At 41.8% G+C, this 23,625-nt stretch overlaps 1 protein-coding gene across 1 annotated transcript in view; it reads right to left on the bottom strand.

The window, feature by feature from the left end:
* BCL2L13 (BCL2 like 13) overlaps positions 1–23,625 on the bottom strand; it is a 79,555-nt gene that overhangs the window by 33,800 nt on the left and 22,130 nt on the right. Inside the window, 2 exon segments of the mRNA XM_009234083.4 lie at positions 6,859–7,015; positions 12,680–12,787. Coding sequence (XP_009232358.4) covers positions 6,859–7,015; positions 12,680–12,787 — 265 coding nt within the window.

Below are 23,625 nucleotides of genomic sequence, written 5' to 3'. Positions count from 1 at the left end.
TACAGTCACTACTCTGTTGAACTTTTTGCTAAACTGACAAGGATTATTCAACATACTGTTTTGTACAAGACGTGGCTTTTCACACTGGTATGCACTTTTTTCAAGCATTCTATAAGCTGTGATGCATGCTTGGGAAATAGTTAATAACATAGCAAGATAAATGTATATTCTAGTAATTTTTTTGTAACTGCTTGGAACTTACAGAATAGGATTTTTATGCTACAAAGAAATACCTGAATTATTAATACAGGATAAAATAATAAATAAAAATGATCTCATTAGCACAATGAAAACCAGAATTTTAACTTTTTTTAAAGGCAAAAAATCTAAAATATTTTAAAACTAAAGAGACATGTCACTGGAAGACTTTTCATATTGAGGAGACGAGTTGAAATAAATATCGCAATAAATTGAATCCATTTTTTAAATTTTTAATTAAAAAATTTTTTTTTGGCCAGGCGCGGTGGCTCATGCCTGTAATCCCAGCATTTGAGAGGCCGAGGCGGGTGGATCACGAAGTCAGGAGATCAAGACCATCCTGGCCAACATGGTGAAACCCTGTCTCTACTGAAATACAAAAAATTAGCTAGGCGTGGTAGTGTGTGCCTGTAGTACCAGCTACTCATGAGGCTAAGGCAGGGGAATCGCTTGAACCAGGGAGGCAGAGATTGCAGTGAGCCGAGATCGCACCACTGCACTCCGGTGTTGGGAGTTTACAAGAAACAAAGGCTCAGGGAAGGCTGAAGGTTATCACGCTAGATTTAACTATTGGCATGAATATTTTGGTCTTTCCTCCTTCCTGAGTATCCAGGAAAGTACATTTTCCAGCCCCTTGCAGTTAAGCAGGGCCATGTGGTTAGCCCAGCCAATGAAATGTGGGTGGAAGTGATGGGTGCCACTTCCTGGCTGAAGCAGGAAGAGACTTTCTGTAATTATCCAGTCTCTTTCTCTTTCTTGCCCTGGTGGTGGTAGACGAGGCTGTGTTGAGGTCCTGGAACTATAAGTTCCAAGTGGTTCCTCGCATTGCTACGTGGCCACACCTGTAGCAGATTTGCATGACGCCAAAGGAACTTTTCTCTTGTGAAGTCACTGAGATTGAGGGATTGCAGCAAACCTCAGCCTACCTCAGTTAATACATCCTACAGCTGGGAAGTGGTGTGGCTGGGATTTGAACTCAGATCTCTCTGACCACAGACTGAAAACAGAATCAGGGAAGATGGTTGTAGATTCAGGGACACACATTTTCCCCACCCCCTGCATTTTAACATTTTGAAATCAGGTTTCATCTGATAATCAATGGCACCTCACCACAGTTGTTGGCCTGTTGGTCGTTAAGATTCTGACACATGCCATGACAATGTCTCAATGTCACCTGTGGCTAATGAGCATTAGAAACGTGGCCAGTGTGCTCAAAGTATAATATACACACTAGATTTCAATGAGGAAGAAAAAACAATCCAAAATAGCTCAATAATTTTTTGTACTGAATACGTGCTGAAATATTTGCACTGGTGACAGTGCAAGACTCCATCTCAAAAAAAATTTTTTTTGTTTTGAAATGGAGTCACCTACGTTGCCCAGGATGGTCTCAAACTCCTTGGGCCCAACTGATGCCTCCTACCTCAGCCTCAGTGCTAGCTGGGATTACAGGCCTGTCCCACCACCCCCAGCTGGAGTCCTATTTTTAACTTGGAGTGTTATGATACAAGGGTAGAGAGATAAGCCTTTCTGATTATTTCTATGTAAGTCCTAGTCATACCAAAAACTCGAATCATTGATAACACTCACTCATTTGTTGAGTGACTTCAAGTACTTTATTTAAAGCACGGTTTCATGTGTAAATTTTAAAAACAAAAGACTTGGGACCAAGTAACATATGAAGGCATCAACTACTCAGATAATAGATTTAAAATTAATTAAAATCTATTAATTAAAAATTAATAGATTAAAAATTTACCTTCCCTCCTTTTGGGCAAAGTATTAACAAACATGTAAGAAAGAATGGGCTGGGTGCAGTGGCTCACGCCTGTAATCCAAACACTTTGGGAGGCCAAGGCGGGTGGATCACTTGAGGTCAGGAATTCAAGACCAGCCTGACCAACATGGCAAAACCTGTCTCTACTAAAAATACAAAAATTAGAAAAAAAAATACAAAAATTAGCCTGGTGTGGTGGCACACGCCTGTAATCCCAGCTGCTCAGGAGGCTGAGGCAGGAGAATGACTTGATCCCAGGAGGTGGAGGTTGCAGTTGAGCCGAGACTGCGCCACTGCACTTCAGCCTGGGCAACAAGAGCGAAACCCCATCTCAAATTAAAAAAAAAAAAAAAAAAAGAAGAGAAGGAGTCTTGCTTTTGCAGGGTTTTAAAATCCCATCCCAGCCAGGTGCTGTGGCTCACGCCTGTAATCCCAGCACTTTGGGAGGTTGAGGTGGGTGGGTCACCTGAGGTCAGGAGTTCAAGACCAGCCTGGCTAACCCGGTGAAACCATGTCTCTACTAAAAATACAAAAATTAGCTGGGCGTGTTGGCGCATGCCTGTAATCCCAGCTACTCAGGAGGAGGTGGAGGTTGTAGTGAGCCGAGATCGCACCACGGCACTCCAGCCTGGGTGACAGAGCAAGACTCTGTCTCCCAAAAAAAAAAAAAAAAAAACAGCAAACACTAAATAAATAAATAAACTACCCCAAAGGCATTTTTCTGCTCTGTCCACTGTGACCTATGACTTCCTTAGTTTAAGAATATTTAAGATTGATAATAGCTACCACTTACTGGTAGCTTATTATGTTAGGTTTTAATATTTTATATATTTATATTTTATATTACATATTATCATATCACATATTTGGAAACCAAAGCTCAGAAAAGCTAAGAAATTATCCCAAACCCACATAGCCGGAAAGCAGCAAGGCAGGAATTCACTCAGTTAGATCTGGTATCAAAGGCCATTATACTACTCCCATCTCAAGTGAAGATTCTGACACATGCCAAGACAATGTCTCGATGTCACCTGTGGCTAATGAGCATTAGAAACGTGGCCAGTGTGCTCAAAGTATAATATACACACTAGATTTCAATGAGGAAGAAAAAACAATCCAAAATAGCTCAATAACTTTTTGTACTGAATACATGTTGAAATATTTTAGATGTACTGGACTAAATAAAATATTAAAAATTTTAAATTTCATTTTACTTTTTTACATGGCTGCTAGTTTTTAATTACATATTAAAACTACATTATATGTGACTTGCATTGAATAGCACTGGTCTAGATATTTCAGAAAAGAATCCTGATGACACAGGCATCATCCTTTCACCTAAGTCTGTATCAAATCAATACTAAAGTGATGCTGAAAGGAAATGAGATACTAGAGATGGCCTCTGTAATGATGAAATGTAAACAGCATATACTATCTTCCTGCCATCACCTTCCCATTAAAGTGAGCCTAGTACTTTTCAGATGCCTTGGGCTAAGTAGCAGATTCGTGTAAACCTTGAACTTCAGCAGATACTACACAGTCTACCTACCTATATTCTCCCTGAAGCTTTACTTGCGTATATCAGTCCCCTCACTTCCTTTCCTGAACTGTCTGGTGCTGCTGCGGGTCACAGTAGTCCTTACTGATTGTCTACCAGGCTAAAGTATTTTAGCATCGTTCTGAATGAAACACGATTTGAAACATCATATACACAGACATACATGCACAAAAAATGCAGCAGATTAAAACATTCAAAGGAAATCAAATACATAGAAAAGTAAGTAGCTAAATAACCAATCCTACCTAGTGAGCTATTAGAATAGAGCAAAGAAGAAAAGAGCAGGGCAGGATACCTTTTTGAAACAGCTGTTGTTCTTCTGTAAGAAGGGTTCAGCAATAACTTCCTACATTAACAAAACCTTTTGGAGGAATCAGTGGTATTTTCTACCTTACAATACTGCCTTCAATACTTCTAGTTTATGTAGTTTATCATCCATTAATTATTTTCAAGGTACTAGTAACAGAGCTTAAAACTTCTAAAAACAGATTTCTGAAAAAAGAAAGAGACCTGACTTTGATACATAACCAATTTCAAAAATAATTCTATCAAGATTTGGGAAAAAAATAAACATTTGTCCAAGCCAATTCTCCTTTAAATAGAATTTGCTGTGAGAAGACATCAATTTTTCCTATAGATCATAAGAAGGACTTCAGAAACAATACTTTTAAAAAGTTACATAACACTGTTTTCGAAGAGCTTATACTACACCATAAAGTTAAAATTAACACGTGGAGAATTGAAATATTAAGGGTGACATGGTTTGCTCCAAGCCAAAGTCTGTATCAAACTTGGAAAAAGATTCTTTTTTCTGTTTTTGAGACAGAGTGTCACCCAGGCTGGAGTGCAGTGGCGCAGTCTCGGCTCACTGCAAGCTCCGCCTCCTGGGTTCACGCCATTCTTCTGCCTCAGCCTCCTGAGTGGCTGGGACTACAGGCACCCGCTACCACGCTGGGCTAATTTTTTGTATTTTTAGTAGAGACGGGGTTTCACCGTGTTAGCCAGGATGGTCTCAATCTCCTGACCTCGTGATCCGCCCGCCTCGGCCTCCCAAAGTGCTGGGATTACAGGCGTGAGCCACCGCGCCCGGCCAGGAAAAAGATTCTTTTAAAAGACTGCACCTTTCACTTCATTATTTTACTCCTAGTCCAGATAACTTTTACATTTTTGTGGAGAGAGGAGCGAAGCAGCAAATTTCTTTCTTCAAGTCTTACATGTAACCTCAGAATATAAAATATATGAAAGCACACGTGCTCTGGTTTAAGAAGAGTGGGAAAATAAATAAATAAGGCTAGTACAATGGCTCACACCTGTAATCTTAGCACTTTGGGGAGGCTGAGGTGGGAGAGTTGCTTGAGGCCAGGAGTTATAAGACTAGTCTGGGTAACATAGTGAGACCCTGTCTCTACAAAAAATTTAAAATAAATAAATACATAAATAAAAAAGAAAGAAGAGTGGAGAGGCCCTAATGAGCTTAACCCACTTACTATCCCTCACTTCTTCAGGACCCCCGCAGCACCTCAATGCCTAAGGCTCCATAGAACACTTTTTGAAAACAACTGCTGTAAATCCAAATTTCCTGTGTAAGTTTTATTTCCCAACACCCATATACTTCTCTCCACATTTATATTTAAATTTTACTATACATTAGGTTAAGAAAATCCACATACGACTTTTTTAATTTTTATTTTTAGAGACAAGGTCTTGCTCTGTTGCCCAGGCTGGAGTGCCACAGTGGTGTGATCATAGCTTACTGCAGCCTCAAACTATTGGGCTCAAGTGATCCTCCCACCTCAGCCTCCCAAGTGGCTGGGACTACAGGAACATGCCACCACACTGGCTAATTTTCTAAACATTTTTTTTGTAGAGACAGGGTCTGGCTATGTTGCCCAGGCTGGTCTTTAACTCCTGGCCTCAAGCAATCCTCCTGCCTGGACCTCCCAAAGTACTGAGATTACCAAATACAATTTCACTTCACTGTTTAAGCATAATTAGTATTTTTACATTTGCTCATTTCACAATACTATGCAACAAAAAATCAAATTCTCCTAAAACCCAAATTACTTTCTTCTAACAAATGGTAATCGATATATACTTTGCTTACACGAAAATAAAAAAAGAAATTTTTTTTTTTTTTTTCAGATGGAGTCTCCCTCTGTCATCTAGGCTGGAGTGCAGTGGCATGATCTCAGCTCACTGCAACCTCCGCCTCCTGGGTTCAAGCGATACTCTTGCCTCAGCCTCCTGAGTAGCTGGGATTATAGGCACCTGCCACCATGCTCAGCTAATTTTTGTATTTTTACTAGAGATGGGGTTTCACCATGTTAGCCAGGCTGGTCTCCAACTCCTGACCTCCAGTGATACCTCCACCTCGGCCTCCCAAAGTGCTGGGACTACAGGCTGACTTTTTAATATTTATAATAAATGATTTGGTTCTATTTTAATACTTTCCTTATTACTAGCTTCTTGCCTTTAGCTTTAATATGGTCAGAACCATAGCTAGGAGAGAAGTTCTTTCTATAAGAATGTAGAAGCAGTTCCATTGGCAGATGTGCAACCCTAAAGTTGAGCAACTTCTGGGATATAGATATAATGGTTTTTTGGGTTTTTTTTTTTTTTTTTTTTGAGATGGAGTCTCGCTATGTCACCCAGGCTGCAGTGCAGTGGCAGGATCTCGGCTCACTGCAACCTCTGCCTCCCGGGTTCAAGAGATTCTCCTCCCTTAGTCTCTCGAGTAGCTGGGACTAGAGGCGTGCGCCACCACGCCTGGCTAAGTTTTATATTTTTAGTAGAAAGGAGGTTTTACCATATTGGCCAGGCTGGTCTTGAACTCCTGACCTCGTAATCCGCCCACCTTGGCCTCCCAAAGTGCTGGGATTACAGGCGTGAGCCACCGTGCCCGGTCAATACAATGTTAAATACAGAATTCTAAAATACAGATATAATGTTAATCCCACATTACAACGCACAAAACGCTAGCCATTATATTCATGTCGCCACTAGAGGAAATGGCAGTAAAAAGTGGTCGGGGGAAGTGAAATAGCTTGCATTTACAACCTGGTAAAAGCATTCGTTGAAACCTGACAGCTCAACATATAAATACAAATTAACAAATCTATGTTGGAATAGCTAAATCACTCCTTTAAAGCAAAACTGTCATTCAAAACACAGAGATGCTTTGGGAAAGCAAATGAAGAAAATGTAAAGAAAAGTGAGAAAAGAAGTGACACTGTTCACCTAAAACACAGCCCTACCCAGTCCAGTGCTGCATGAGAGATCCAGAGACTACTTAAAGAAGCACATCCCACTCAGCAGTGTAACTCACTGGCTCAGGAGCATTTGCAATGCTTTATGGAGAGGCTCTTTCAGTTCCTGAGACACTTTTTCTCCAAGATGGGCCAAGCAGTCTTCCATTGAGCTTTCTGGATTGGCAGGGCTGAACACTGGAGAAGTGTGACGGTCAAAGCCTGTGCTGGTGAAGGCTGAAGACAGGACAAAAGAAAAACCTAATATAATAAACAATATCTATAAAATTAGCTGGGTGTGGTGGCACATGCCTGTAATCCCAGCTACTCAGGAGGCTGAGGCAGGAGAATCACTTGAACCCAGGAGGCAGAGGTTGTGGTGAGCCGAGATCACGCCATTGCACTCCAGCCTGGGCAACAAGAGGGAAACTCCGTCTCAAAAAAAAAAGACAATAATATCAAAAGTTGTGCAATAAAAGGCCACAGGATTAAGACACCCACTATTAGGAACAAACTAATCATTACAAGCCACTTAAAAAGGTCAGATAATCATTGTGGACATTAATCTTTGTTGGCACATAAACACTGATAGGTCATAAATTTAGAGGTTCTTTTAGGTTTTAATGAAAAAGCTTAGATTTAAGAGAAAAGAAACAACTAAACTGACATGTTACAATAAGTTAATCAATTTAGTTTATGATTACTGACCAACAAGTATAATAATGATAAATGAGAAGCAATTCCTGGCTCTATTATCCTTCTCTTAAAATTTTGTTTTTAAGATTTTGTTTTACATTTATAAAAGTGGCACTTATATCAGATTCTAATCATCCTCAGAGGATGAGTCCCTTGCTTTCATTTCCTTATTAAAATGAACTTTCAACCTTAATATTACTACATATGGATAAATTTTCAAACTATTATATGAAGATTATACAAACAAATATAAAAGTTGAACCAGAAGCTGAGCACAGTGGCTCATGCCTGTAATCCCAGCATTTTGGGAGGCTGAGGTGTGCAGATGGCTTGAGTCCAGGAGTTCGAGACCAGCCTGGGCAACATGGCAAAACCACATCTCTACTAAAAATACAAAACATTAAGGCCGGGCGCGGTGGCTCATGCCTGTAATCCCAGCACTTTGGAAGGCCAAGGCTGGGCAGATCACCTGAGGTCAGGAGTTCGAGACCAGCTTGACCAACATGGGGAAACCCTGTCTCTACTAAAAATACAAAAATTAGCCGGGCGTGATGGTGCATGCCTGTAATCCCAGCTACTCAGGAGGCTGAGGCAGAAGAATCGTTTGAACCTGGGAGATAGAGGTTGCAGCAAGCCAAGATCGTGCCATTGCACTCCAGCCTGGGCAATAAGAGTGAAACTCCTTCTCAAAAAAAAAAAAAAAAAAAAAAAAAAATGGCTGGGTGCAGTGGCTCATGCCTGTAATCCCAGCACTTTGGGAGGCTGAAGCAGGCGATCATGAGGTCAGGAGATCGAGACCATCCTGGCTAACACAGTGAAACCCCATCTCTACTAAAAATACAAAAAAATTAGCCAGGCCTGGTGGCAGGCACCTGTAATCCCAGCTACTCGGGAGGCTGAGGCAGGAGAATGGCGTGAACCCAGGAGGCAGAACTTGCAGTAGGCCAAGACTGCGACACTGCACTCCAGCCTGGGTGACAGAGCGAGACTCTGGCTCAAAAAAAAAGAAAATAATAATAATAATTAGCTGGGTGCTGTGGCACACGCCTATAGTCCTAGCTACTGGGGGGCTGAAGTGGGAGGATCACTTGAGCCCAGGAGGTCAAGACTGCAGTGAGCCCTGATCATGACACTACACTCCAACCTGGGCAACAAAGTGAGACTCTGTCTCCCAAAAAAATAACCAAATTAATTAAATAAAAATAAAATAAAACTTGAATCCAGAAAAAGCAGTCATAACTTGTTGTAGAGACCGAACCATTCCCTAACTGCAGGAAGAGCAAGCAGAGTAACTGTTGTTCCAGAGTACAAATGCGATGCAAGGCATCAGCTACCAGGAAAGCAGGCCGCTTGCACCCACTCCCAAGATTTAGCCGTCATCTGCATAAAGTATTTATTGCATTAATCTAATGCTTCCTCCTATAAGGCTGCAAATTTTACTATAGAGTTAAGTATGTATTTCTTTATAAAGTGCTTGCCTCCGAGAAAGATGCAAATGGCTGCAAGGTTCACATATACTTTGTTGTTTGAGCAAGCTGGAGAGCATCCATTTTAATGATCTAACTTCGATAATATGGGGTTCAATAAGTGAATGTATTTAAACCTTTTGTTACTCTCTTCTTTCTACCTTTTCCCATTTTACTATGCAGCAGTGCTGTTACCAGAATACACATGAATAGAATCACAAATTTAATCGTTTCAAAATGTTGATAAAGAAATATAATGGTCGGGCACGGTGTTTCACACCTATAATCCCAGCACTTTGGGAGGCCGAAGTGGGTGGATCACAAGGTCAGGAAATCGAGACCAGCCTGACCAACATGATGAAACCCCACCTCTACTAAAAATACAAAAATTAGCCAGGCACGGCTATAATCCCACGGCGGGTGCCTATAATCCCAGCTACTCAGGAGGCTGAGGCAGGAGAATCGCTTAAACTCGGGAGGCGGAGGTTGCAGTGAACTGAGATCGCACCACTGCACTCCAGCCTGGGTGACAGAGCGAGACTCCATCTCAAAAAAAAAAAAAAAAAAGAAATATAAAAGACAAGACTAACATTAGGTTTCAGGATTATTTGTACATTTCTTTTTTTTTTTTAAACGGTCTCACTCTGTCACCCAGCCTAGAGTACAGTGGCATGATCTTGGCTCACTACAACCTATGCTTCCTGGGTTCAAGAGATTCTCATGCCTTAGCCTCCCAGGTAGCTGGAATTACAGGTGTGCGCCACCATGCCTGGCTAATTTTTTTGTATTTTTAGCAGAGGCAGGGTTTCACCATGTTGGCTGGGGTCATCTCAAACTCCTGGCCTCAAGTGGTCCACCTGCCTCAGCCTCCCAAAGTGCTAGGACTACAGGCACCACACCCGGTCTCAGGATTATTTGTACATTTCTATTTGTATTTTTTCTCTACTAATGAGGAACTTGAGTTATAAACATAATTTATAATTTTGATCATTAAAAATTATTGGGCAGGCTGGGTGCAGTGGCTCACGCCTGTAATCCCAGCACTTTGGGAGGCTGAGGTGGGCGGGTCATGAGGTCAGGAGATCAAGAACATCCTGGCTAACACGGTGAAACCCTGTCTCTACTAAAAATTATCAAAAGATTAGCCAGGTGTGGTGGTGGGCGCTGTAGTCCCAGCTACTCAGGAGGCTAAGGCAGGAGAATGGAGTGAAGCTGGGAGGCAAAGCTTGCAGTGAGTCAAGATCGCGCCACTGCACTCCAGCCTGGGCAACAGAGCAAGACTTTGTCACAAAAAAAAAAAAAAGAAAAAGAAAAAATTATTGGGCAATATATGTCCACACAAAAACTTGCACAAGAATATTCACAGCAGCATTATACATAATAGTAAACAAGTAGAAACAACCTAAATTTCCATTAATTAATGAATGAATAAACAAAATATGGCACATCCACACAGTGGAATATTATTTGACTGTAAAAAGTAATGAAGTACTGATACATGCTACAACATGGATGACCCTTGAAAACATTATGCTAAGTCGGCCAGGTGCAGTGGTTCATGCCTCTAATCCCAGCACTCTGGGAGGCCGAGACAGGCGGATCATTTGTGGTCAGGAGTTAGAGACTAGCCTGGCCAATATGGTGAAACCCTGTCTCTACTAAAAACAAAAATTAGCTGGGCGTGGTGGTGGGCAGCTGTAATCCCAGCTATTCAAGAGGCTGAGGCTGGAGAATTGCTTGAACCTTAAAGTTGGAGGTTGCAGTGAGCCCAGATTATGCCATTGCATGCCAGCCTGTGCAACAGAGCAAGGCGATGTCTTAAAAAACAGCAACAACAACAAAAATACATTATGCTAAGTAAAAAATGCCAGTCACAGAAGACTACACAGTGGCCAGGCGCAGTGGATCATGCCTTTAATCCCAGCACTTTGGGAGACCGAGGCGGGTGGATCACCTGAGGTCAGGAGTTCAAGACCAGCCTGAGCAACATGGTGAAACCCCGTCTCTATTAAAAATATAAAAAATTACAGGCCGGGCGTGGTGGCTCACGCCTGTAATCCCAGCACTTTGGGAGGCCAAGGCGGGCAGATCACGAGGTCAGGAGACAGAGATCATCCTGGCTAACACGCTGAAACCCTGTCTCTACTAAAAACACAAAAAATTAGTCAGGTGTGGTGGCAGGCGCCTGTAGTCCCAGCTACTCGGGAGGCTGAGGCAGGAGAATGTCCTGAACCCGGCAGGCGGAGCTTGCAGTGAGCCAAGATCCTGCCACCCGCACTCCAGCCTGGGCAACAGAGCCAGACTCTGTAAAAAAAAAAAAAAAAAAAAAACTAAAAATACAAAAAATTAGCCAGGTGTGGTGGCGCAAACCTGTAATCCCAGCTACTCGGGAGGCTGAGACAGGAGAATCATTTGAACCTGGGAGATGGAGGTTGCGGTGGGCTGAGATGGTGCCACTGCACTCCAGCCTGGGCAATGAGAGCGAAACTGCGTTTCAAAACACCACCACCACCACCACCACATAGTGAACTATTCCATTTATGTATATTTCCAGAATAGGCAAATCAATAAAAACAGAATGGAGATCAGTGGGTGCCTGGGGTGGGGTGGGGTTGGGACCTGGGGCTAGTGGGAATGGGAAGTGGCTGCTAATGTGTATTGTGTTTCTTTAAGGAGGACTGAAAGTGTTCTAAATTTAGATCGTGGTGATAAATTCTGTGAATACACTACAACCACTGAATTGTACTTTATTATGATTTTTTTTTAATAAATAGAGACATGGTCTCCCTATGTTGCCCAGTGTGGTTTTGAACTCAGGGGCTCAAGCAATCCTCCTGAGGCCTTGGCCTCCCAAAGTGCTAGGATTACTGGCATGAGTCCCTGTGCCCAGACTGAACTGGACCTTTTAAATGGGTGAATTTTATGGTATGTAAAATATATCTCAATAAAGCTGTAAAAATATATTTATATCATTGGGCAAGATGTTCAGTGCAGCATTACCTATGGAAGACAATACAAGAAATAATGCAAATGCTGTGTAGTTGTCGTCCAATGAAAAAAGGAATAATAATCCAAATGCTCCCCTCAATAATAAGGGAACAGGCCAGGCATGGTGGCTCACACCTGTAATCCCAGTGCTCACTACTGCACTCCAGCCTGGGCAACAGAGCAAGACCCTGTCGCTGAAATAGTAATAATAATAATAATAATAATAAGGGAATGAATGAGTAAAAACATTTATTCAGTGAATGAAATTTCATGCAGTTAGTAGAGTAACTATTTTTAAAGTTTATGTTGTAATGTTAAGTGCAAAATAAAATGGCTATGAAGTTGAATGTACATTATAATTACAGTTATCTATAGTATATATGTATGTAAAAATAAAAGCGTAAGCTTACTTTTTCCTTTTTATGTCGTTATTACTTATAAAGGTAATACTAAATACAAATCAAACCACACTGAATGGGAAGAACCTTAACATGATCATTTATCCGATACTTAACATGAGAAACTGCTACATCTAACCTGTTAGGTATAGTTGGGGAACTTCCATCAACATATCCTCCAGGAAAGAAAAAAGGCTACCTTCTAGTTTTACCCTTATAAACTTCTACCAATGTATAATTGGTGTAAGTCGTTAACTGTTGAGAACATCCCACTGTAAAAATCAAATTAAACCAACAGTAAACCATAACAAACAGAATCTGCTTATTAACTAGAAAAATAAGAATAAACAGACCTTCAGAAATTTCTTTGTCCAGAGATTTTAGCTCTTCTTCAATTTCAGTTTTAACTTTTAATAAAATTTCTTGATCCAGAGATTGTGAAGCTTTATCTAGTTGAACCCCTGAAAGCAACAAAACAGGTTATTATTGAAACAGGGAGAGAGAAACCTTTAGAATATAATAGCACTTTTTTTTTTTTGAGATGGAGTCTCGCACTGTCACTGGGGCTGGAGTGCAATGGCATGATCTCCGCTCACTGCAACCTCCGCCTCCTAGGTTCAAGCGATTCTCCTGCCTCAGCCTCCCAAGTAACTGGGATTACAGGCGTCCGCCACCACGCCTGGCTAATTTTTTGTATTTTTAGTAGAGACGGGGTTTCACCGTGTTAGCCAGGATGGTCTTGATCTCCTGACCTCGTGATCTGCCCGCCTCGGCCTCCCAAAGTGCTGGGATTACAGGCGTGAGCCACTGCGCCCGGCCTTTTTTTTTTTTTGAGATGGAGTTACGCTCTTGTTGCCCAGGCTGGAGTGCAATAGCGCAATCTCGGCTGACTGCAACCTCTGCCCCCCGCCCCGCCCGGGTTCAAGCAATTCTCCTGCCTCACCCTCCCGAGTAGCTGGGATTACAGGCACCTGCCAACACTCCCGGCTAATTTTTTGTATTTTTAGTAGAGATGGGGTTTCATCATGTTGGCCAGGCTGATCTCAAACTCCTCACCTCAGGTGATCCGCCCGCCCCAGCCTCCCAAAGTGCTGGGATTACAGGCCTGAGCCACCATGCCTGGCCCATAAGTCTTAATATAGCCTTGTCTGGGAAACTTGCTTGGCCTTGTGTCAATTTCTATTACACAGGAGCCTAAGAACCTGTGGTTGGTAATAGGGGGAAAAAACGAACAAAGAAAACATTTGTATCCAGAGACTAGAACATAAAGGAGACCAAAACGTTTCTCCTGAATTAAAAGTGGGCAAATTTGGGGGTAAAACAGTATAGTTCCTTCTATAGCTTTAAAAGCTTCTATAAAAAGCTCAAGTTCTCCCTACATTGCAAAAATATTCTTTCTTGAGTAATTTTTTTCTTCTACTTTCAGGTGATTTCAGTACTACAGAGCAAAAATTTCCATTTAAACAATAAATTTCTGATAAAAAGAGCCAAACCAGCCAGGCGCAGTGGCTCACGCCTGTAATCCCAGCACTTCAGGAGGCCAAGGCGGGTGGATCACCTGAGGTCAGGAGTTCAAGACCAGCCTGGCCAACATGGTGAAATCCCGTCTCTACTAAAAATACAAAAATTTGCTAGAAATGGTGGCAGGCGACTGTAATCACAGCTACTCGGTAGGCTGAGGCGGGAGAATCACTTGAACTCAGAAGGATGAGGTTGCGGTGAGCCGAGATCGCACCATTGCACTCCAGCCTGGGCCACAAGAGTGAAACTCTGTCTCAAAAAAAAAAAAAAAAAAGAGCCAAACCAATTGACATATGCAGCAGAATCCACATTCCCGGGACATGGTCCAGATTCACAATCACATCAATAATCCCAGCTTGGTTTTTAGCCAGAAGCATTCAGGGAAGTCAAGATATTCAGAGCCATCCTAGGAATCTCACTCATTTCTGGAACTTAAATTCAGGTTTACCTGAACACCCAGAGGATGCTGAATTGTATACTTAGCAACTAACCTTCTGTTAGAGGAGAGTGATTTTTCATTTCCCTAAAGACTTGAGATAAGCAACTTGTGGAGACAAGGAAGCCCCTACCTGGGTATGGGGGAAGGGCCCTGCAATCAACTATAATCCACCACGCAATAATTTCAGCAGAAAAACCAAACAAGCAAACAAAAAGCAGCATGAACTGGGCCACCAAGTTGCAGGTCTACCTACTATTCATTTATCCACTGAAGAAACACTGACTACCTGCTATTTATCAGGTATGTCCTGAGCATCCACGTAGCACAAAATGAATAAGATTTGTCCAGTACATGAAACTATTTATATAGACTGGGGAAGTTCAGGACAACAGCAAGCATTTACAAAGTACCTGTTACTTAACAGGCACAGTAGTAAACATTTCCTATGTGTTATTTCATTTAATTTCCAAGTCAACCTTATGAGGGATGAAATAATAGTTCCATTTGAAGATGAGGAAACTGAAGCTTGGACAGGTTCTACCACTACCATAAAGAAGTTATAATTGGAACTCTGGTGAGTCTGACTACAAAATCGTTAATCCAGGCTGTGCTCTCATCATCTTCTGGTTGAGTGGCTAGGAATGAAAGATCTCAGAAACATTTCTGACATAATTAAATAGTTAACAGAGAGCAGAAAGGTTGTCTGTATCGGTGATACTGTCTTCTGACAGGGACTTTCATGTCCCCTTAGTTAATCTTCACTTCAGTTGGGTGTGGTGCTCATGCCTGTAATCTCAGCACTTTGGAAGGCCCAGGCAGGAGGATTGTTTGAGCTTAGGAGTTCCAGAACAGCCTGCACAACATAGCTAGACCTTGTTTCTATGAAAAATAAAAAAAACTAGCTGGGCACAGTGGCATGTTCCCATCGTCCAAGATACTCGGGAGCCTGATGTGTGAAGATCATTTAAGCCTGGAAGGTCGAGGCTGCTGTAAGCCATGACTGCACCACTGCACTTCAGCATTTCTATATATTTTATGTTTCTAGACAGGGTCTCACCCTGTTGCCCAGGCTGGAGTGCAGTGGCACTATCATGGCTCACAAGAGCCTCAACCTCCTAGGGTCAAGCGATCTTCCCACCTCAGCCTCTCAAGTAGCTGGCACTACAGGTACACACCACCATGCCCAACTAATTTGTGTGGACTTTTTTTTTTTTTTTTTGAGACAGTCTCGCTCTGTCGCCAGATCGTGCAATGGCACGATCTGCAACCTCTGCCTCCAGGGTTCAAGTGGTTCTCCTGCCTCAGCCTCCCGAGTAGCTGGGACTACAGGTGCACACCACCACACCCAGCTAATTTTTCTATTTTTAGTAGAGACAGGGTTTCACCATGTTGGCCAGCATGGTCTCGATCTCCTGACCTCGTGATCCGCCTGCCTCAGCCTCCCAAAGTGCTGGGATTACAGATGTGAGCCACCGCGCCTAACTGTGTGGGGTTTTTCTTTTTTTTGATAGAGACAAAGTTTTGCCTTGCTGGCCAGGCTGGTCTCAAATTCCTGGGCTCAAGCAAGCCGCCCACCTTGGCCTCCCTCACGCTGGGAAGGCATGAGCCACCAGGCTCTGCCTATGTTTTCATTTTTTGCAACCAAATTAAGGAATCCCAAATTCTCAGATGGGCTTTGAATTAATTAATTCTATTAATGTCAAGAAACTTGATTATTCTATCATCCACGGGTATTTAAAATACCTTTAAAAAACAAAAAGGTTAAACATTTTTACATATCACAGATTCTGATTCATTTTCTACTTTTAAAGATGACAAAAATAACATGCCTTTAAGCGACATAAAACACTTTCCTTATGAGCTGAGACTAACCAAAATAAAATTCAAATCCTTTTATTTTTTTATTTTTTATTTTTTGAGAATGGGGTCTCACTATATTGCCCAGGCAGGTCTCAAACTCCTGGGCTCAAGCCATCCTCCTGCCTCTGCCTCCGCCTCCCTAAGTGCTAGGATCCTTAAAAGTTGAAATGTAACACAAAGGATCTCCTCAATGTCACCAATAGCATTTACTTTGCTTAATGACATTTCACTTACTTCTGCCTAAGTAAATATCTTTGATAAACTACATTCATAAAAACTTGAAAATGTTACATAAAACAATCTACTATGCAAAAATTTGAGGCCAATTTATCCTAGAAAGATCCTATGCCAATTTATCCTAATCTTTATAAATACTCATAAAGCATAAAAGTCTACCTTTACAGATAAGCTTCTACTAAATCTCCATTACCGTTTATAATTATAACAGGTTTTCCCTTTAGAAGTAATTTGTAGTGTTGGATGGTTCTGCAACAGCACTGATTAATATAACTGCACAAGATACAGTGATCTCCAGAATATATCATGATATTATTAAGGGAAATCAAACACAAGCTGGGAAATTAATTTATGGCCCATGCTATTTCTTGCAATAAAATTTTTTCCCTTCCAGCTTCCTGGAAAACAGCCATAAAGTGGTTGATAAGCTTTGGAGTCAGGCCTTCTAACTCATCACTTGAGCAAGGAAAATAATCTTCTTGACCCTCTCCTCTTTATGATTATGTTTTTAATTGAGACAGAGTCTCGCTCTGTCACCCAGGCTGGAGTGCAGTGGTGCAGTCATGGCTCACTGCAACCTCCACCTCCTGGGTTCAAGCAATTCTCCCACCTCAGCCTCCCGAGTAGCTGGGATTACAGGCGTGTGCCACCACGCCCGCCTAATTTTTTTGTTTTTAGTAGAGACAGGGTTCTGCCATGTTGGCCAGGCTGGTCTCGAACTCCTGACCTCAAGTGATCCGCCTGCCTCAGCCTCCCGAAGTGCTGGGATTACAGGCGTGAGCCACTGTCTCTCCTCTTATATAAAAAGGGAAAATAATACCCACCACGAAGGGTTGTTGTGAAGAGTAATGAGATAAATGCCCAATAGACAGGTGCTCCCACTCACCAATTCTTTTCATGCTCTAAAATTGTATATTAGATAATTATCTTTCCTGGCCCCTTATCTCTGTGAACAGAAATCAGCTCATCACGGATTTTTAATCAATGATGCTTATACAGAACCTGCTTTGCACACTGTGAAAGGTAGGAACAGCAGGACAACCTCTGTCAGTTTAGATAATGCCATGTAATATAAAATAGGGCTGTTTTAACACAAACTAGGAGAAATCTTGACAGGCAGTTATTCTTGCTCTTCAATTGCTGCTAGAGAGAATGGCTTAACATGTGTTGCTTAAATTTGTTGGACATTGCACAACAAATTGATTGGGGAAGTTTTACTAAAAAGCTGTATTCCTGAATACCAGATGTTCTGCGACCTGTTTCCAAGGGTGGCTTGCCTCTAACGGACTTGCCTTCAATTTTTTTCCAGGCTAAGGTAATCTGTCATACTCAACAATGTAAGAATTTTGATCAATCACTGTTACGAGTTACAGTGAATGAATGTGCTTTTAAGAGAAATCAATCCTTCTTGTAGCTACTAACACTCCTTCAAACATACTTCAATGACAGAAACAGAAATAACAACCAGGCTGAAAAAAGTTAGCCCTCTATTCCACAAAACATTTCAAACTTAATATCTATTATTCTACTCTTGATGTCCCCTTAATCAGAAACTCAGAACACCTAAACGTTTTAGACTTCTTGCAGAGAATATAACCTATTGAGTCCATTTTTCTACAAGGTTTCCTGACATGATAGGTAGTCTCCATTCCTCTGCATTGCAGTTTATCCTCATATTAAGCTGGACCATCAGAAAAGCATATATGGGCCAGGCACGGTGGCTCATGCCTGTAATCCCAGCACTTTGGGAGGCCGAGGAGGCGGATTACCTAAGGTCGGGAGTTCGAGACCAGCTTGACCAACATGGAGAAACGCTGTCTTTACTAAAAATACAAATTAGCCAAGCGTGGTGGCACATGCCTGTAATCCCAGCTACTCGGGAGGCTGAGGCAGGAGAATCGCTTGAATGCAGGAGGTGGAGGATGCAGTGAGCCGAGACACACCACTGCACTTCAGCCTGGGTGACAGAGCGAAATGGTCTCAAAAAAAAAAAAAAAACAACAACAACAAAAAATTATGTATGTATAATCTAGGTCCCTAGAGAGTGTTAACTATTTAATTGAACTGTACTTCGGTGTCACTTCCTTCTCGTTATCCAGAATCACATTATGAGACAATGTTTTGAAACCTAATACTACATTTGATATTGACAAAATTTTCTTATCTTTTTTTTTTTTTTTTGAGACGGAGTCTCGCTCTGTCGCCCAGGCTGGAGCGCAGTGGCCAGATCTCGACTCACTGCAAGCTCCACCTCCCAGGTTCAAGCCATTCTCCTGCCTCAGCCTCCTGAGTAGCTGGGATTATAGGCGCCTGCCACCACACCCGGCTAATTTTTTGTATTTTTAGTAGAGATGGGGTTTCACCATGTTAGCCAGGGTGGTCTCAATCTCCTGACTTCATGGTTTGCCCGCCCTGGCCTCCCAAAGTGCTGGGATTATAGGCGTGAGCCACCGCGTCTGGCTGATATTGACAACATTTTCTACCGCATTTCTGTGTCCTATGTTATAAAGCTCTAAGTGGGAAAAAAGACATCTTTTAAAAAACTATTTTCCAACCAAAAGAAACTAGTATAGCTTCTAAATTTTAGGGGGGAAAAGATTCCTGGAACTAAATATGCCCTGTTTTATAGTACATATATACGTATGTGTGTGTGTGTGTGTGTGTGTGTGTGTGTATACATATGTATGTACGTATGTATTTGGTGTGTGTGTGTGTGTGTGTGTGTATACATATGTATGTACGTATGTATTTGGCTTTGCCAAGAACCGAATTCACAGCTCAGCGCTAGTATAATTGTAGAGGATCTCACAGACTACTTACTTATCTATGATCTGTTATTCCTACTATAGACATGTACAATTTTCCTACTCCTGATTTTTTTATTTACTATTTGGATTTTTCCATTATGTATCATTATAAGCCACATTAAATTATGTGATAAGGATTTTTTTAAATAAGTATTACTATTTTCATCCAGTATGAACTCACTGCCAATTTCTCACTATCTAACAAAACAAGCCAGATGCAGTACCATGTTACAGTCCCAGCTACTTGGGAGGCCTAGGCAGGAAGACCCCTTAAGCTCAGGAGTTTGAGGCCATAGTGTGCTATAATCATGCCTGTGAGTAGCCACTGCACTCCAGCCTGGGCAATATAGCAAGAACCCATTTCTTTCTTTTTTTTTGGAGACAGAGTCTCACACGGTTGCTCAGGCTGGAGTGCAGTGGCGCGATCTCTACTCACTGCAATCTCCGCCTCCCGGGTTCAAATGATTCTCCCACCTCAGCCTCTCTAGTAGCTGGGATTACAGGCATCTGGAACCATGCCTGGCTAATTTCCTATATTTTTAGTAGAGACACGGTTTCACTATGTTGGCCAGGCTGGTCTTGAACTCCTGACCTCATGATCCGCCCACCTCGGCCTCCCAAAGTGCATAAGCCACTGTGCCCGGCCAGCAAGAACCTATTTCTAAAAAACAAAACAAAACAAACAAAAACCTCAAACATATTATTCTACATTTTTGCTTAACATAAACTGCCCTTCTGTTTCCTGATAATTCAAATTCTGTCTATCCTTGAAAAACCAATTTAACTCTCTACTTCAAAATGTCTTCACTGACTACTATGTTTACAGGTCTATCACTGACCTTAAACATTTATACATTTAGTCTGTGTCACAAAGTTTAACACTTAAACATACACTATCCTATGCTGTTTGATGATTTTGTATTTTATTATCATCATTCTAAACAGATTACAAACACTTTGGGATATACTTCCTTTGTCCTAGACTTGTGTGAAATATGGACTAAAAAAATACTCAAATACTTGACAGCTACCACTATCTACTATGATAAAAACTTCAAGAGTTACAATGTATAGATATATATGTACAGAGGAAAAGCTCACTGTATTCTCTATGTATACATGACAACCTTGCTAGGGAGAGGAGACACTTAAAAAAACACACAGTAAAATAAGAATTATAAATAAATTCAGAGGAAGAGAAAAATACAAAGTTCCCATTCCAGCAGGTGTAGCTTAAAAATACAAATAAATAAAAAGTACAAAGTTATCAGTATATTTTGAGGCTAGTTCAAATGACAAAAGGTAAAAGAAATAAGGCCAGGCACGGCGGCTCACGCCTGTAATCCCAGCACTTTGGGAGGCCGAGGTGGGCAGATCACGAGGTCAGGAGATTGAGACCAGCCTGGTTAACACAGTGAAACCCCATCTCTACTAAAAATACAAAAAAAAAAAAAAAAAAAAAAATAGCCGGGTATGGTAGCGGGCGCCTGTAGTCCCAGCTACTCGGGAGCCTGAAGCAGGTGAATGGCCTGAACCCAGGAGGCAGAGCTTGCAGTGAGCCAAGATCACGCCACTGCACTCCAGCCTGGGTGACAGAGTGAGACTCTGTCTCAAAAAAAAAAAAAAAAAAAAAAAAAAAAAGAAGAAGAAAAGAAAAAGAAAAGAAAATGAGAAGTCATATTACATCAGGCAAATATGAGAACAGACCAACTGCATAGATAGGAAGATAAATAGAACATTTATTTATGGCGATGAATCATGATGGAGAATACTGAGAACTAGGAATGGAAAGAATAAGATCTCCACTATTACTTGCATACTTATGAGAGTTTAATCAGTGACTGAATCATAGAACTTTATAGGTTTATAGTCTGTAAAGGCTATCAAGTCTATCCTCATTACATGAAGAATATGAGACTTCAGATAATTTAATGACTAGCCCAAGTTCTAATAAATCACAGAGAAATAACATTAGAAACTACATATTCTGGTAAATAGAATTATTACTGACTCCTAGGACATATGACTATAATTTTTGATGCACAGTGACAAGGAATACATGAATGCTTTATCTGCCATCTGTCATCTGCCCCTTTTTGGAAAATCTACATACCCAAAACATACGTACACCCACACACATCCAATCACACCACCATCAATACCACCACCATCCCACAAAGCAAATGACAAAAATGTCATGGTTACCATATGCCTCACCCCACCAGATTAAAGAAAAGCAGCTGATTAAAGGAGAGCTTATTCTCTTGAGACTAATGTGATGCTGATTACACATGACAAGTTGTCATACTTCATAATAAACCATGTGGAAAACCTAAACCAGAAAATGTCTGCTGCTGTTAGGACACAAAGGCTATTTATTTAGCTGACCAGTGACACAGATAGATTCAGTGATTTGCATTTAATTAATCCTCTCCACCTAGTTTTTCTAAAGCACAGAGCTACACAGTAGGGCCAACGCTGCATAAATTCTGGACTATAAACCGAGACACAAATATTTCAAAGATAAACAGACTTTAGCACATTAAGTCCCACCCACTTCAGTTTCAAATGAAGTCAAGTGAGTCAGTAATCATTATATTCCAGCCCTAAAATTCATTCAGAGCTATCAAAGTGAATAGGAGATTAACAAGTTTAGCCAAGTTGAATGGACTAGAGCTCCCAGAGCAAAATACTTTCTAAATCTATGGTTCCCCAAACTGGAAACACATTTAAATTACCTATAAAACACATTAAATTATAGATTCCCAAGTCCTAGCATGCAGTATCTGGTCCTGTAGGTCTAGGGTGGAGCTCCATGATCTTTGTTTCAGCAAATATTCAGGCAATTAGCCTTGCGATAACACTCTAGACAGTCCAAATAATTACAATCAAATCAAAAAGGTCCATTGAACATATAGACAGCATGGTTCAATTGTTCATTAAATAGCAAAAACAAATACCTCAAAATATACCTTACTGGACCAGCAATTAAGAAACCAGATGTTGGCCAGGCACAATGGCTCATGCCTGTAATCCCAGCATTTTGGGAGGCCAAGGCAAGCGGATCACCTGAGGTCAGGAGTTTGACACCAGCCTGGCCAACATGGTGAAATGATATCTCTACTAAAAATACAAAAATTGGCTGGGCGTGATGGCGCGCTCCTTTAATCCCAGCTACTCAGGAGGCTGAGGCATGAGAATTGCTTGAACCTAGAAGGTGGAGGTTGCAGTGAGCAGAGATTGCACCACTGCACTCCACTCCAGCCTAGGCAAGAGTGTGAGACTCTGTCTCAAAAAGAAACCAGATGTTAGGCCCAGAGTGGCACTTTGGGAGGCTAAGGCATAAAGATCGCCTGAGCTCAGAAGTTTGAGATCAGCCTGAGGAACATGGCAAAACAAACGTCTCTACAAAATAAATAAATAAATAAAGGAACAAGATTTTTTTTTTTTTTTTTTGAGATGTAGCCTCACTCTGTTGCCCAGAATGGAGTGCATGGCGTGAACTCGGCTCACTTCAACCTCTGCCGCCCGGGTTCAAGCGATTCCCCTGCCTCAGCCTCCTGAGTAGCTGGGACTACAGGCGCCCGCCACAACTCCTGGCTAATTTTTTTTTTTTTTTTTTGAGACGGAGTCTCGCTCTGTTGCCCAGGCTGGAGTGCAGTGGTGCGATCTTGGCTCACTGCAAGCTCCGTCTCCCGGGTACACACCATTCTCCTGCCTCAGCCTTCGGAGTAGCTGGGACTACAGGCGCCCGCCACCACACCCGCCTAATTTTTTGTATTTTTAGTAGAGAAGGGGTTTCACCATGTTAGCCAGGATGGTCTCGATCTCCTGACCTCGTGATCTGCCCACCTCGGCCTCCCAAAGTGCTGGGATTACAGGCGTGAGCCACCGTGCCCGACCTTTTTTTTTGTTTTGTTTTAAACCAAATTCCAGACAGCCAATCATGATTGTAGTTTTCAGGTTCTAGCGTTACCATACCCCCTAAGCATCTTGCAGATTGGGAGACAGACTGATGGAAGACAGATCTGAGGGAAAAGAATGCAGAATTCCACCATGCACCACCCAAGGTCTGGCTTCATAGTGGTCGAGATAAACCATCTCCTGTTCCTGATAGAAAAGCTAAGATAAGAATGAAACAGTACACATCTCTGGAAATAATATATTATGGCTCAATTTCAAATTGGGTTATACAAATCTGCCTTGAAAAGCTGATGTAAGCTGGGTGCAGTGGCTCATGCCTGTAATTCCAGCACTTTGGGAGGCCGAGGCAGCCGAGGTTGGGGGCTCGAGAACAGCCTGACCAACATGGAGAAACCCCATCTCTACTAAAAACACAAAAGTAGCCAGGCGTGATGGCGCATGCCTGTAATCCCAGCTACTTGGGAGGCTGAGGCAGGAGAATCACTTGAACTTGGGAGGCAGAGGTTGCAGT

The sequence above is a fragment of the Pongo abelii genome, chromosome 23, assembly GCF_028885655.2.
Source record: "Pongo abelii isolate AG06213 chromosome 23, NHGRI_mPonAbe1-v2.0_pri, whole genome shotgun sequence".
Classification (NCBI taxonomy): Eukaryota; Metazoa; Chordata; class Mammalia; order Primates; family Hominidae; genus Pongo; species Pongo abelii.
This window is presented reverse-complemented; position numbering and strand designations above follow the sequence as displayed.